At 40.4% G+C, this 16,676-nt stretch overlaps 1 protein-coding gene across 1 annotated transcript in view; it reads left to right on the top strand.

Moving 5' to 3' along the window:
- Positions 1-16,676, top strand: part of LOC136881325 (kinesin-like protein CG14535) — a 295,387-nt gene that overhangs the window by 40,602 nt on the left and 238,109 nt on the right. Inside the window, exon 2 of the mRNA XM_067154138.2 lies at positions 14,867-15,053. Coding sequence (XP_067010239.2) covers positions 14,867-15,053 — 187 coding nt within the window. The remainder of the gene's footprint in view (positions 1-14,866; positions 15,054-16,676) is intronic.

Raw genomic sequence — 16,676 nt, forward strand, 5'->3', positions numbered from 1 at the left:
TGTAGTTGGTAGAGGTCATGGGCGGAAAGAAGGAGGGGAAATGCCGTGTATACGTTACGTGACCCAAATTTAGTAAATACCATATTGTAATCCATTCCGGTGTCCGGCTCCATGGCTAAATGGTTAGCCTGCTGGCCTTTGGTCACAGGGGTCCCGGGTTCGATTCCCGACAGGGTCGGGAATTTTAATCATAATTGGTTAATTTCACTGGGTGTATGTGTCGTCTTCATCATCATTTCATCCTCATTACGACGCGCAGATCGCCTACGGGAGTCAAATCAAAAGACCTTGCATCTGGCGAGCCAAACTTGTCCTCGGACACTCCCGGCACTAAAAGCCATACGCCATTTCATTTCATTTTCATCCATTCAGGTCGATACTGACATTCTACCACTTTATTTAAAGCGTTCAGAATAGCCCACTTTACACTAAGGTAGTGCATTATTTTTACTCTGGACGAAATAAATTCAACATAAAATTTGATTCACTAATTTACTGAACAGACAAGCAAATTATACATTAACGCTTCAACATCCCCTATTCGTACTAAATACCCCCTCCCCGGTAACCCGTTCCCAACTCTAACAGAACAAAATGACTTAGGAGTGTTGTTTGACAGTAAGTTGTTATTTGTCCTCTCATATACAAAAGATAACATCACGAACAATGCCAATTTTCGGGTTGATCTACATATTTTCTGACTTCAAGGATATCCACGCCCTCACTGCCTACTATGTATCTTGCATTCTACCGCTTATTGAATTCGCGTCTCCCATTTGGTCTACCTTTTCACCCACTAAACTGAATCACATTGACCGCCTGCAGTCATTCTTCTGTGCCATTGTTACAGCCAGAGTATCCGATTGTCTAAAGCTGAGCAGCAATCAGATACTGGACAAATTAAACCTTCGCTCGTTATTTACTCGCAGGAAAGTACCCGACCTTAGATTCCTTTATAACGCTGTAATAATCTCGTGTGGCTATTTGTAGCCAAGTGCAGCCCTTGTAAGACAGACCCTCCGATGTGGGTGGGCGGTATCTGCCATGTATAGGTAACTGCGTGTTATTGTGGTGGAGGATAGTGTTCTGTGTGGTGTGTGAGTTGCAGGAAAGTTGGGGACAGCACAAACACCCAGCCCCCGGGCCATTGGAATTAAACAATAAAGGTTAAAATCCCCGACCCGGCCGGGAATCGCACCCTGGACCCTCTGAACCGAAGGCCAGTACGCTGACCATCAAGCCAACGAGTCTTTATAACGCTGTAACGGTGTATTTCGTTCTCCCCATCCTGCATCTTTCTTTTCTCTACATGTCCCAACTCGCAAAACTAGGATGAATCCACCCCTTCATATTCCGTATTCCCGTCTCTCTTGTTCAAAGAACTTTATTTATCCGTATTCCAACCTTCCTTAACTCTTTATCTTCTGATAGGAACTTAGACATAGTTTTTCGTATGCCTCCTTCAATCGATTTTACCGTAACTTAACCTAGCTCATTTCCTTCATCTTCTTTCTTTTTTCCTCTTCTCATTTCTTTCCACTCTATTCTACATAATTTAATACTTATTTTTTACTGTACTATACCGTTACTTAGGTGTCATACCGGTATATGTAATTATCTTACTGTGTCTAGCTGTAAGTTCTACTCTTCGCTTTACTTTCAGTCTTTCATTTTTCTCGTTCTTTACTTTTGACATTATGTTTTATAGTAAACTGTTGTGTCTCTACAGTTATCTTGTTATTTGTTTTAATTTTATTCCGCTACTTTTGTCATTAGTTGATTTTTCTTTATTGCTCTTTCATTTTTAAGTTTGCATTGTGCTACTCCATTGTAAATATATTTTTCACTGCGGAACTCTGTAATTCGGCTTCTCGCTGCTTCGGTTTCCTAAATAAAAAAGTATTAATTAATAATAAAATAGCTGTTTTGAGATAAGAGCATTTAAACTTCTAGTTTCCATGCCGGGCTGAGTAGTCAGACGATTGAGGCGCTGGCCTTCTCACCCGAACTCGACAGGCTCGATCTTGGCTCAGTCCAGTGGTGCTCAAATACGTCCGCCTCGTGTCGGTAGATTTACTGGCACGTAAAAGAACCCCTGAGGGACAATATTTCAGCACCTCCGTGTCTCCGAAAACCTTCAGAAGTAGTTAGTGGGACGTAAGCAAATAACATTATTGTAGACATGATACAAAGCTTTTGGGCTTTTGCCGTGTCAAAAAGCAAAATTAAATTATTTACGTTTCGTAGAGAAATTTGCTCTGAGTCTTCAAATAATCACTGTTATTATTGTTATTAGAGTTCTCAGCTGTTCGGACACACACAACTATCTCTAAAAGGCATGAGTTCCTGAAGGCGATGATAAGTTTCTTCCTCCGCATACCTAGATTATGTTATTGATAAGATGAGCTTTAAAATGTAAACGGTATGTAAATATGCTGTTGAATTAGAATAATTAGTGGTAGTATTGCTCTGTATGTCACGTTTTGTTTGGACTTAAATTTTGAGTATCTAAGATACCACTTGTTGGCGAAGAATTCTGTTGCAGACTATTTCAATACTCAGGGGAGAATTTAAAGTATTCATAAATACTGTAATAAAGCAGGAACATCATTCAGAGAAGACCATTTTGTAGCTTATTTTTCATTTTTTATGTATATTCCCCCGCTCGCTACATCCAACGACATTTTCTTTGTCTACACATTTTGCCCTCCTCCCCACTTCTATTTCCCAATCGCCGCTAATGTCAAGGAGCGCGCATGAACGATCGTTACGTCAGCTGGTTTGATGATCTGTGTCTTTCCAATCCAACCGCGATTGACCGAGTGGGATAGTCCAATGTTTTAACCCAGACTGCGAGCACAGCCGAGCGGTCAGTTTGGCTGAGTGTTGACAATGTCACTTACCTTAACATTTTCAAAAGTCTTTCTTCCGTTGTAATGCATTCACGAACGACGTTATGGAATCTTACAGGAGGTGACACTTTCCCGTTTCAGCAGTTTACTGAAACTCACAGTGGATATTCTCGAGTACATAAAAAATCCTTCAGGTAAGCAACTCAGTGTTGAAAACATCCTAGAGATATGAACTACGGATTTTAGGTAAATAAAATATGAGATTATATTCTTTATTTATTCCTGAATATTACAATCCTTTTCTTAATCATCGTTATCCGGTCGATTAGATTAGCAGTTTGAGTTTTTCTACCACTACGAGCGCTAATGTGAGTCAATGCAGAGTTTCACTCAAGTCCTTATAACTACATTCGAAACATCAAAAAATGCCTGAGGGTATTGAACCAAGGAACCCATTATGTAAATAACTTAATTTGGCTCTGATTTCAATGAAAAAAGAAAACGATTAAAGAAACAAGCGAGTTTAGGCTCTTTTTGCAGAGCTTTATTTAGGCCGGAAGTGGTTTTCGGATTTTTTTTTTTTTTAGTTTGAGAGAGCTATCCAGGACTCTCGATTTGAAATCGGCCCCGGCCCTTTATTCCTTCAGCTTTCGGCACAATCGGGGAAATTGCTTAATTTAACGTTTTTCGTAGTATGGAGACTCCTAATTTGTCTGATAAGAAATATTTTCAACCTTAAAATATTGGTGAAAAAACAGTCCAAAATCTCTGTACGTTTTTCAGAATTGTTCTTTAACTCATCGAGCATATATCACTGGATGTACATAAAAGTCTCTCCTCCACTTATTTTGACGAAATGTCAACAACAGAGTAGCGGCACATGCTGCTTCGTTGAAATCCATTCATATCAGGCGATTTACCTCGTTTCATGCGCGATTAAACCGTTCGGAGGAGAGCTAAGTTGATTCGTGCTCGCTTAAACAAACACTGTGTAGATCGTGCTCAGTCGATTAATAAATCGATAAATCCTCCATCCGTGCCTAGCCTTACGGACATCCGGGGTAGTTATTCTTGCTAGAGCGGTGCTTATGCCGGCTTGCCGGCAGTGTAACGCTATGGGCGACAGGACTTTACAAGTCGGGTTGCAGGTTACCGTGTAGGTTCATGTGAGACACACTCGTTGAATCTCATACTTGTGCTGATAAGGTTCACGATTAGGGATAGGTTCATACACATTTTTGATCACAACTAGGCAAAGAGACTGGAGTGCTTATTCATTTTTAATTGAAAATGTATCCAGATTACCCAAGATCGTACTGAATTTCTGTACAGAGAATTCCGTAGGTCGACACCATGATGGACTATTAGGTATTCCTTTCTACAGATGCATAACGTGGGCGACGGGTAGGAATGCTTCTCCAACTGTGCGACGCTACACGCAAAGAGAGGAGGCGTGTAGTGCTCGAAAAGAATGGACGGATTATCATACTTTCCTGCAAATAAAAATTAAAACTTGTCTAAATAAGTTTCAAAGATTTATTTTGAGGAACACTTTTGCTGTGACCGGTACCTCGGCCAGGCGGCCTCACCTGTTATGGTCGAACAGGGGCTTGCAGGGTGTCGGGAAGTTTGGAAGGGGTAGACAAGGAAGAGGGAGGGAAGCGGCTGTGACCTTATGTTAGGTACCATTCCAGCATTTGCTGGAGGAGAAAGTAGGAAACCACGGAAAACCACTTTGAGGATGGCTGAGGTGGGAATCGACTCTCACCCCCCCCCCCCTATTCAGTTCCGTTCCGATCCTCGTACTACGTTTCAAAAAATGAAAAGGCGTATGGCTTTTAGTACGGGGAGTGTCCGAGGACAAGTTCGGCTCGCCAGATGCAGGTCTTCTGGTTCGACTACCGTAGGCGACCTGCGCGTCGTGATGGAGATGAAATGATGATGAATACGACACGTACTCCCAGCCCCCCTGCCAGCGGATTTAACCAATTATGGTTAAAATTCCCGACACTACCCGAAATATAACCCGGGACCCCTGTGATCAAAGGCCAGCACGCTAACCATTTAGTCATGGAGCCGGACACCACGTTTCAAATTTCGTGGCAGAGCCTGGAATCGAACACGAGCCTCCGGGGGTAGCAGCTAATCACACTAACCACTACTCTACAGAGGAGCACAAGAGATAGTTAGGGGTTTAATTTATTTTAAGGACGCCACCGCTTCTTGAATCTGGAACATGTTCATAGTGTGACTTGCTCGTGACAATAGTACAGACCCTCTTAATATGATATACAGTTTAATTTAGAGACATGAGAACAAAAATATTGCTGATGAAGCTCGTAAGAAGAGAGTAAAGGACGTTCTCTTCTCTTCTATGTCTGCACCTGTGTCCGCGCTATCCGTCATAGGACAGCGCACCCTACATTTTTATTGTATCAATAAATTTTCAAAGACAATAAAAGTCCTTCCCCTCATATGGGATCACCCCCACATCGCCTCCTAAACTCTAAGATATAGTTCGTAAAACTTTACAGCAGCGCTCTGAAATGTTGGAATGTAAAGTGACCAGAAAAATTATGTCCCCTTTTTTCTTTTGTACTGTGTCTACTCTTCGTAACATTCTATTTATATCTGCATGTACCACGGTGAAATTTTGTTGCTAAGGTCGATTGTACTTTTGCGTGTTCTTCTAAGTCTAGAAGAAGGGACAAATTTCGTAATAATAATAATAATAATAATAATAATAAATAAGGCTGAGCGCCGAAGAATAGATGCATTTGAACTATGGTGTTGGAGAAAACTCCTTAGAGTTCCGTGGACTGCGAAGAGATCTAATAAGTCCATATTACAGGAAATCAACCCAGGCTGTTCACTGGAAGGTCAAATACTCAGGCAAAAACTAAAGTACTTCGGTCATATCATGAGAAAACATGATTCACTGGAAAAGACCTTAATGCTGGGGAAGACTGATGGTAACAGGAGAAGAGGGCGACAACGGATGAGGTGGATTGATGACATCAAGGAAGCCACGGCTCTCAATTTAGAAAGACTTCGGAAAATTGTATACGACAGGAAGAAATGGCGCACTTTGGTCTATGGGGTCACGGAGAGTCGAAAGCGACTAAACGACTAACAACAACAACAACAACAACAATAATAATAATAATAATTGGAAAACAATATGTTAGAAGGGGTAGGACTAACAACCCGGATTAACAAACTAGAGTTAGCATATCGACTCACCAAGAACATCTATAACAAGAAATGTCTCTCGTAACACTATATTGAGGCGCAACGAGACAGTTATCCTTCCAGAAGCCCTATACACCGCAGAATGCTTGACACTGAACTGGAAAGGATTGCTGTACAAACTGAAGGTCTGGGAGAGGAAGATCTTCAGAAAGGTACTAGGCTCGATCAAAGTAGATGGCGAGTACAGAAGGCGACCAAACCAGGAGCAGTACAGTTGTACTCAATAAATCACATACTTAGCCAGGAATAGGCATCTGACTTTCTGTGGACATGTCACAAGAATGAACCCAACTAGGATGATCTACCGGTTTCTCAACTGCTAAAAGAATAGGAAGATAAGGACGCTATGGCTAACAGAAGTGGAGAAAGACATACAGGAACCGGGAGTAACTGGACGACATCAAAAACCGATCACATCTCAGAAGAAGAAGAATCAAACCAAAGAGATTTCAGGACAGACCATCATGTAAAAAACATGCGCCCTCTGGACAAAGGAGAGAAGAGAGAAACATAGCCAGAGATTGCGCGAGTACTGAGCAAACCTTAATAATAATAATAATAATAATAATAATAATAATAATAATAATAATAATAATAATAATAATAATAATAATAATAATAATAATAATAATAATAATCTGATCTCTGTCCCCGATCCTCCACGTCCAGTGGGACAGTACAAGGCATTACTTACGGGTGCCCATTATTGACAAAAGGGGGTACAGATACTGTCATGATCGAGTAGCAAATCTAATCTATCAGAAACTGTCTCATTAAAACCAACTCACGAAGTACTCATGTACACCCCAGTGTCAGTCCTTGAAAATGAGTACTCTAGACTTTGTTGGGATAAAAGTATCATCGCTGACTTGACAGTACCACGCAATAGATATCGTACTACTTAATAATATCAGGAAAATCTACTACATCATAGATATTGCATGTCCTAGTTCCTATAATATTCAGGCAACATACAGAGAGAAAATATCCAAGTACACTAATATGTCGGTGGAAATTAAAGCAATATGGAAAGCCAAGAAGCTCATAATAATGCCAATAATAATCATGATATGGAATGGTCTTATTCGAAATACATAACATAACAACATCATAATTCTCAATCTGCACCCGTTCCGCTACAGAACAAAAAGACGGTATGTTTCTTCTAAAAACCTTTATTCATATCATGGCCAAAGTTTAAGAATGAAGAGAAGTCGAATTCTTCTTTCTGTTGTCCATAAATCGCTACAGTACCTCACTAGTTTATTGATCTCTTGTGTCACAAAGGTACAGTGGTTATTGAAGAGTGGATGTGCCCTCCCAGTTTATGTGACAATACCCACTTTGCGTGGTAATAAACGACAGCATTTACAAGTCCTACCATAACAATAAAACACTAAAGACTTCACATAACTTAAGTCGCGTGTTCACATGTTTAAATATATTTTTCACTGAAGCTTTTATGTGCGCAATGTTATATCAAACCATGCTATAAATTTAACTTCCACAAGGAACACGAAACTAATCTCTATATTTGATCTCAACATTATGTGGTATTTCCTTGGAATTTACAACCGTTGTTAAAGATCAGGGAGTTACTTGCTTGTCGATCGCACCTGTCATTCAAAATAGGAAATGTTTACTTTTAAATTTCACAACCACATTGTATTGGAAATAAATGTGTATGTTAATAAGTCGTTTTCAGTATTTATAGCTTATATTGAAGAGATGTTAAGTACAGAACAAAAAAGGCCAAACGTGTACCCATGGGACCCGAACCCACAACCTTCCAATTTCGCGTCGGATGCCAATAGAATGAAATGGTAAAATATTGATCGCTCGTGTAGTTCATTTACCATGTGCATGAATTCAGCAATTAAAATGTCGTCAAGACATAAACACGTTAATGGAAGGCAAAGTGATGCCATTGTCCCCGGAGAAATGACCCTATGTATTATAGCGTTTGAAAACGAGCTAAGTTTTCATCTAATTTGCCTACAGTATATTATAAGAAAGTAAAGTGCATCCATTGTTTGAATCACTTCACAACATCTGGAAATCTTCTGTATACTGTAGACCAGTGGTATTCAAATTTTTTGGTTCGCGTACCTCCAAAATCTAATATTTTTATCTTCGTACCCGCAAAGTACAAGTATATATTGGGATTATACAAAAACTAGCAAATAATTGTGGCTGGATGCCAAATAATATTAATATAATCATCATCATCTTCCACAGTTTATTACGCTTACGCAGGGTCCCTGCACACATAAAGGCATGAACGCTTTGTGGCCGAAGAATTGAGGTCGCTTGCCCTTTCTGACACCATGGGATCCTACTCCAGCAACACCGGGAAACAAACCACGCTCATCAGGATGACAGGCAAGCAGCTAAGCCGCTACAACATCCTGTTCCCTAATAACAACAATGAAGAGAGAGAGAGAGAGAGAGAGAGAGAGAGAGAGAGCTCAACGGCATGGATTTTTCAAGTAGCGAGACGAAAAGTATTGTTTGACAACATGGGTCCGGAATTGAATTATTGCAGAGTTACCCGACCTTTGCTTGGCCACCACGTTCTCCTGGACTTTTACCTTTGGGGAGATGTTAAGTCTGTCGTGTATTTGATTGCTTTTGATGATGAACCAACTCTCGGTGTGCGCATTGATACGGGCGTTTTTGATCGTTGAATACGGAGAAGAGCGGTAGCTTGTGTTTGGGCAGGAGAGAGTCGCGTAGAACATTTCACCCGACACGTGAACGGAGTGTTCCAGCTGGTGTCACAGACGTATTCAGCGTAACACTGTGTCTGATTGCACTAACGTTACCGAAGGTCGAGTAACTGTAATAATGCGTTTAGGGACCCCTGTAATAATGCCCTCGTTTTCTTCTCACCGAGTGAGCTGGCCATGCGGTTAGGGGCACACAGCTGTGAACTTGCATTCGGGAGATAGTGGGTTTGAACCCCACTGTCAGCAACTATTAGGTTGGTTTCCCATGGTTTCCCATTTCAGATCAGGCAAATGCTGGGTCTGTGCAATAATTTAAGGCCACGGCCGTTTCCTTTCCCCTTCAAGCCCTGTCCTATTCCAGCTAAGATTTAACTGTGTCGGTGCGACGTAACGCACATTGCGTTTTCTTTTCTCTTTATAAGGAATTCATTCTAAAAAATTTTCCGTTGAGTTTGAGCGCGATGCCATTTGATAATGAAGTCATAGTCGAGACCGCTAAAAATTCAGCCAGACCTCGCACACAACAATTACGAAGAAACTGAAGAATTTGACCCTCAATGAGATGACATACACATTACGTCTGTTGCCTTGAAGGAGGCGTGTAGTTCCTCCCTTCATTCTCCTCTCCCTTCATTGTCGCGCCAGTGGGAGATGTGGGCAGGCAAGGAAGCAAGTACCTTCCATTTCGCGTGTGTTTCCTTCATGCTAGATGTTATCGTACTTCCGTTTTCTCCACCTCCCTTCACTCTTCAGATGTGTGCATGTATTATCGCGCCTGTTGGATGTGACCAATGTGAGAGGGTATGTAAGCAGGTACTGGATGGTTCTGAGGGCTGTTCTGACTTCTTGCCTGAAATGAATATTTCGACTGTACAAACTAGCTCATATTTTAGAACGAATAGTTCAAAAAGGAGACTCTGTGTAGTGGTAGTCAAGAACACTACATCTAAACAAGATGAATTCAAAATGAGCTGAGTTAACTCTTTTCATAAGTGCTTACTGAAAAGCGTTAGAGGCTACGATAAATTCGAATACCCCTTGAGACGGACCCGCTGACTTCTAGTGGTACGCGTACCGCACTTTGAATACCCCTGCTGTAAACAATAACATTTCTGTCTGAATAGGAGATGCTTATTTTCAAACCGTACCAAAACCAAAAGTAAAATTTTACAGGACGGAGGATAAACGCTTAGAGTGTAAAATTACACTACAAAATTCATGTTAACACTTTTATTATGGCATTATGTTCAGGTAGAGGAAACGCATTATTATACGGTATCATTTTACTAGGATTATTTCCGCCCAAAGGCGCGGTCCAATTGACAGCACATCTATAGGATATTGTTATGTGTGGTGTGTGATTTTGACCGCGCGAAAGGGTCGGCTAAGGGTCAGTCAGTCGATCCCAAAGCACGAACTGAACAACAGGAGGGTTGAGTTAAGAATGCTGAAATTCCTGTATAGATATGGGTCATGTGAGTTTCCACATCCTAACATTTACAAGTTTGTGAAGAACTTGAGAGCACATTAACAATAACCATACCGTCCTTGATGCGCTCCATCCACCGTTATGTTGGTCATTATTATACAGAGTATTTGTGCTACAACATTTGAACTTTAAGCAATATTATACGAACAAAGGACGTATTTTGTACATTTTGGTACTGAAACTCTAACTATTTCCATCTGCAGACATAAAAAAAGGACTGTGTTTAAATCTACAATGATCGAAATTAAGTTATTTACAATGACGGCACAGATTAGTTTAATGATATTAAATAAAATCGTCAAACTAAAATAAAAATTTAACAAAATGGCGGTAGGCTGTCATTACTGTAACGGCCGCAATGTTTGGAGTGTATTGTAGACTTACTTATTAGAAATAAAATACAAATATTATTTGGATAATAAATGTTATTCAGTAGAACGTGGTTCACTTGTCCGACTCGTTGGCTGAATGGTCAGCGTACTGGTCTTCGGTTCAGAGGGTCCCGGGTTCGATTCACGGCCAGGTCGGAGATTTAATCGTTTCTGGTTAATTCTTCTGGCTCGGGAAATGGGTGTATATGTCAGTACCAACACTCTACTTATCATAATCAGACAATATACCACACTACCAACCACCACAGAAACAGATCCCTGCATATACGGTTGGCGTCAGGAAGGGCACCCGGCTGTAAAACAGGGCAAAATTCACATGTGCGACGCAGTTCGCACCCGCGACCACACAGGTGTGGAAGAAAGTGGTAAACTTGGAATCTGGGTAATAACTCTGTGCAGTATGGGTCTGTGATACGAGAAATAAGAGGCACAATTTAAGAGTTCGGGAGTAATATTACGAGTATAATATAATAGTTTCGTGTGGCTATTTGTAGCCGAGTGCAGCCCTTGTAAGGCAGACCCTCCGACGAGGGTGGGCGGCATCTCCCATTGTAGGTAACTGCGTGTTATTTTGCTGGAGGATAGTGTTATGTGTGGTGTGTGAGTTGCACGGATGTTGGGGACAGCACGAACACCCATTCCCCGGGTCACTGGAATTAACCAATGAAGGTTAAAATCCCCGACTCGGCCGGGAATCGAACCCGGGACCCTGTAAACCGAACGCCAGTACGCTGACCATTCAGCCAACTAGTCGAACATATTACGAGTAAAAGTAAGATCAATTAATGAATTGCCCGATGTGCTGGTGTAGTTGCTCGGTATAACATTCAAATTAAAGTGACGTTTGAGGAAATCAAATGTATTTACATTTCTTTAGATGTCTATTATAATCGGCCATCACGAAGATTGGCACATTTACTTCAAAGCAGTTACTTATTGCTAATAGTTTTCGCTGTTTCAATTTATCATAGTAACGCCTGTTACGTTCTTTTGCTTTCATCTATTTTAATCCTCCATCATTCAGTTTTCTCGTTTGAATTCTTTCTTTTCCATTATATTCACAACGACAGGTAACCTCCAACTGAGCGTGCGAGTAAACGCAGCGCCATCTTATAACAGAGTATGAGTGTGACGTCACATATTTTGCTTTACATTTTTTTTTTTTTGCAGCAGGTAGCGTCCTATTTTACCTGTCAATTGAGATAATAAACACAATCGCAAGTCAAATACTCTCAGAGATATACGCATTCTACCCAAACACTAAAAGCGTCTTAACATTTTTCTTTCCATGTACCTGTTGTGGAGGAACGTATGTCTACGTTAAGAAGTGTTCTGCCGGGCTGAGTGGCTCATACAGTTGAGGCGCTGGCCTTCTGACCCCAACTTGACAGGTTCGATCCTGGCTAAGTCCCGGGGTATTTGAAGGTGTTCAAATACGTCAGCTTCGTGTCTGTAGATTTACCGACACGTCAAAGAACTCCTGCGGGACCAAATTCCGGCACATCGGCGTCTCAGAAAGCCGTAAAAGTAGTAAGTGGAACATAAAACAAATAATAATGTTATTATTATTAGTATGATAACAGAAGATAATAGATGCTTCGTGGAAATAAAGAGAAGAATAGCATTGGGAAAACAGGTATTTATGACTAACAGGCACACACATGAATACAGAAGTCAGAAAATCCTTTGCAAAATCATTTGTATGGAGTACACTGCAGTATGGAAGAGAGAGCTGGACTCTGGATAATTAGAAAGGAATCGACTTGAAGCTGCTGAAATATGGATATGGCGAAAATGACCAGAACGAGCTGGACGGAAATAAAACCCAACCTGGAAGTTTAAGGGAAGTTAAAGAATAAGAGAAGATTATTAAAGAAAATTGAAAACAGGAAATTAATATTTATTGGACATGTCATCAGACGCAACACTTTCATCACTAACATTCTTGAAAAGAAAGTGGTGGGAACGGAAAGAAGAGGAAGACCTAGGATGAAGTATTTGGAAGACATCGAGAAGACAATTAGGTGGAACTGAAACGAACAGCCAATGAAAGAAGAGAGTGGTTGCATCGACAAGGCATTAGCCTTTAGAATGTTGATTGATTATTGATTATTATTAAAAACTGTCATGTTGTTGCTGGTCTCGTGACTCGTAAATGGCTCCGATTTCATTCTCTTTGATATAATGGAGCATACTACCATGATTTCCATCATCATCAGCGTCATCTCAGTTTTATGATTTTTTATTTGGTAGGCCTTCCTTTTGTTAATAAGCTTCTCGTATATACGTACTATGACCTGGTATATCGTCGTTGAGCCTAGAAAAAAACCTCCATGTGATAATATTTCAGCATCGAACTCCGATCAGAAGGTTCTGCCATCTAAGGTTCAGTATCGCTTGAACTATATCAACCAATTTTACCCGCACTGTCTGCAACTGAAGATGTTTTTCCGTTGTTTCCCATTTTCACACCACGTAAATTAAGACTGGCCATTTCCTTGCCACTCCTAGCCCTTTCATAGCCCATTGTCGCCATAAGACCTTCTTGTCGATACATAAAATTGTAAAAAAAAAAAAATCCACAGTAGCCTTCAGGCAAGCAACTCAATTTTGGAAACATCCTAGGGATATGAGCTACAAATTTTGGGTAACTAAAATGTGATAATATATCCTTTACGTATTCCTAAAATGTACAGTCCTTTTCCTAATCTTCGTTATCTGGTCGATTAGATTAGCAGTTTGCCTTTTTCTACCATTACGAGCGCTAATGTGAGTCAATGCATTGTTTCACTTAAGCACCACAACGGACGTTAATGTGAGTTAATTCTGAGTGTCTCTTAAGCCCTTAAAACAACATTCGATGCGGACATTTTTCAAAAAATGAAAAACTGCTGGAGGGTGTTGAACCAAGGTACGCATTATAGAAATAATTATGTAAGTAAGTTCATTTGGATAGGATCTGAATCAAAACGAATACGAGTAAGTAAATAAGCGGTTTTAGGCTGTTCTTACGTAACTGTATTTAGGCCGGAAGTTGTTTTCAAAGTTTGTTCTATAGTCTGATAGTGCTATCCATGACTCACGATTTAAAACCTTTCCGAGCCCCTTAACCCTTCCACTTTCGGCACAATTGTGTAAATTGATTAACTTTACGTTTTTCGTGGTATGGGACCCCTACTTTGTCTGCTAAAAACCTTTTCAACATTAAAAAAAAAAAAAAAAAATCGTTCCAACTGACACAAGTGCTGCGGGTTAGTATTTCTCCCCTCAACATTGTCACGTGGTGGTATTTCGAGGCGCAACGACTATATGCTAGGCCCTTGCAACTACGGCAAAGTACCAGCATTTATGTGACTCGTATGTTAAGACATATCTGCCAATTTGAAAAATGCTTTTTCCTTTTTTGCATGGCTTAAGTAATACTTGGGTCTTTCTTCCACGTTAACGGTCCAGACGAGCTGGCGATACCTAGTATTTACAATGCACTATGTCTTCTGGTATGAATTAGTTTGTTACTTTCATCGACTTGTCTCGGTCTTTTTTTTTTTTTTTTGCTAGGGGCTTTACGTCGCACCGACACAGATAGGTCTTATGGCGACGATGGGATAGGAAAGGCCTAGGAGTTGGAAGGAAGCGGCCTGGCCTTAATTAAGGTACAGCCCCAGCATTTGCCTGGTGTGAAAATGGGAAACCACTGAAAACCATCTTCAGGGCTGCCGATAGTGGGATTCGAACCTACTATCTCCCGGATGCAAGCTCACAGCCGCGCGCCTCTACGCGCACGGCCAACTCGCCCGGTGTCTCGGTCTTATGCTTGGCTTTGACCATATGAAAAATGACCTGGTATGAGCGAAGTTAATGCCATTCCTTATGTCGGCAGTAATTTTTTTAAATGTCGCTCATAGGGGTGAGTTGGTGCCTGCATTTCACTGGATTTGGGCGAGTAGTATGTAAAAGTTGTCTCCCTTGGTGAGAAAAGCAACGAGAAACTACCACAATTCTCATTTTCTTCATTTTTCTAGGCCATCAGTGGCAGTTTATCTTGGAGCTACTTAGAGATCAAGGCCACCTCTGAGCTGAATACTCAACAAGAATTTCTTTATAACAGTATCTTGATCCTGCTTTGAAATTCTCCTTGTTCTCTTTTCACAGGGCGGCTCAGAAACTGAACCTCTCCTCCTCTCCGCACAGACGCAAGCGCCACTCTTCTGGAGACGACGTGGACGGATCCATAACAAACGCTACAGGCTTCAGCGCTGTTATCCATCGTACACCACCTCCAGTGCCCCCGGCACTACTCCGTAGGATCGGCGTCAAGGAAGTTACCGGCGTCGGAAAGGTAAGAATAAAGAGAGAAAGTCATGAATTATACAACGAATGGTATAAACTATATATATAAACGAACATGTCCCGACTGACTGACTGACTGACTGACTGACTGACTGACTGACTGACTCATCATCGCCGAGCCAAAACTACTGGACATAAAGAAATGAAATTTTGAGGATAGATTTATATTGCAATGTAGGTGCTCGCTAAGGGAGGATTTTTGGATATTGCGTCGCTAACGGGGTATAAAAGGGAGGTGAATTTTTAAAATGAGTGTATCTATATCTCAAAACTTTAAAAGTTTTCAGATGTAAAAATTGGTATTCAGAATCTCCTTTAAAAGGAAAGAAACACGTATTTCTTGTTTTTGGAAAATCCAATTAAAAGGGTTAAGCAGGAGTGACAAATAGGGTGAATTTTTAGAAAGACTATATCTACAGTATATCTCAGAAACGAAAAAAGGTTACAGACGTAAAAATTAGTATTTGGAATCTCCTGTAAAAGTAAAGAAACATAGGTGATTTGTTTTCGGAAACTCCACTTAAGGGGAACTAAAAAGTGGTGAATCTTTAAAATGAGCATAGCTACAGTATATCTCAAAAACTTAACATGTTACAGAAGTGAAAATTGGTATTTTTATCTCTATTCAAAATAAAGAAACATGTATTTTTTGGGAAAAAACACTTGAATGGGGGGGTAAAAATGACTGAAAATGGGGTTGAATTCTCTTTATTAGGATACTGATATCTCAAAAACTGAAGATGTTACAGACGTGAAATTTGGTATTTTGAATCTCCTTTAAAAATGAAGAAATACATAATTTTTTTTCGGGAAACCACTTTAAAGGGGGGGGGGGTTGAAAACATAGTTGGATTATTTGTATTAAAATACTATTATCGCAAAAACGAAAGATGTTGCAGACGTGAAAATTTGTATTTGGAATTTGCTTTAAACATAAAGAAACACGCATTCTTTTTTGGCTGATGGTGGGGGTGGTGGTGGGGGGGAATCAATTTAGCGGCGGTGGGGTGAAAAAGGTGTTGAGACCAATTGATTTTACTGTTCATAATCTACTTGATTCTGATCATAAACCGATCATTTTTAATCATTCCTGGGTTCGTTTTCAAGAGCCATCTTTTTCTTTGGAGAAAAAGTTAGATAACAGTAGATTCTCCTGGCATATAAATAAAAATTTAAACACATTTGAAATAAACGATAGGAATGATATTGATCGTGCAATTGTTCACCTCTATATTAAGGTCAATAATGCACGGAAGTATATTATCATTCGTATCGCCAGAAATCCCGCGCACTTGCCTAGGCGCGACAATAGTGCTGGTCACATTGTGAGCAATGACAATGGCAGCAGAAGTTATTCACAGCCAAGTAGCTGTCTTACATCTTGCTGCAGGGTCCTTATCATTAATAATAATAATAATAATAATAATAATAATAATAATAATAATAATAATAATAATAATCATCATCATCATCATCATCATCTGGACCGTCGTCAAAATGTGCGGACCGCGCTGGAAACGGGTCCTGGCCGGTTAATGACTACATATGCAGTCCGACCGCGGGTTCAGTACCGCCAAGGCACGCAAGACGACACCACTCCGGATCTCCTCAA

The sequence above is a fragment of the Anabrus simplex genome, chromosome 9 (assembly GCF_040414725.1).
Source record: "Anabrus simplex isolate iqAnaSimp1 chromosome 9, ASM4041472v1, whole genome shotgun sequence".
In the NCBI taxonomy this organism is placed as follows: Eukaryota; Metazoa; Arthropoda; class Insecta; order Orthoptera; family Tettigoniidae; genus Anabrus; species Anabrus simplex.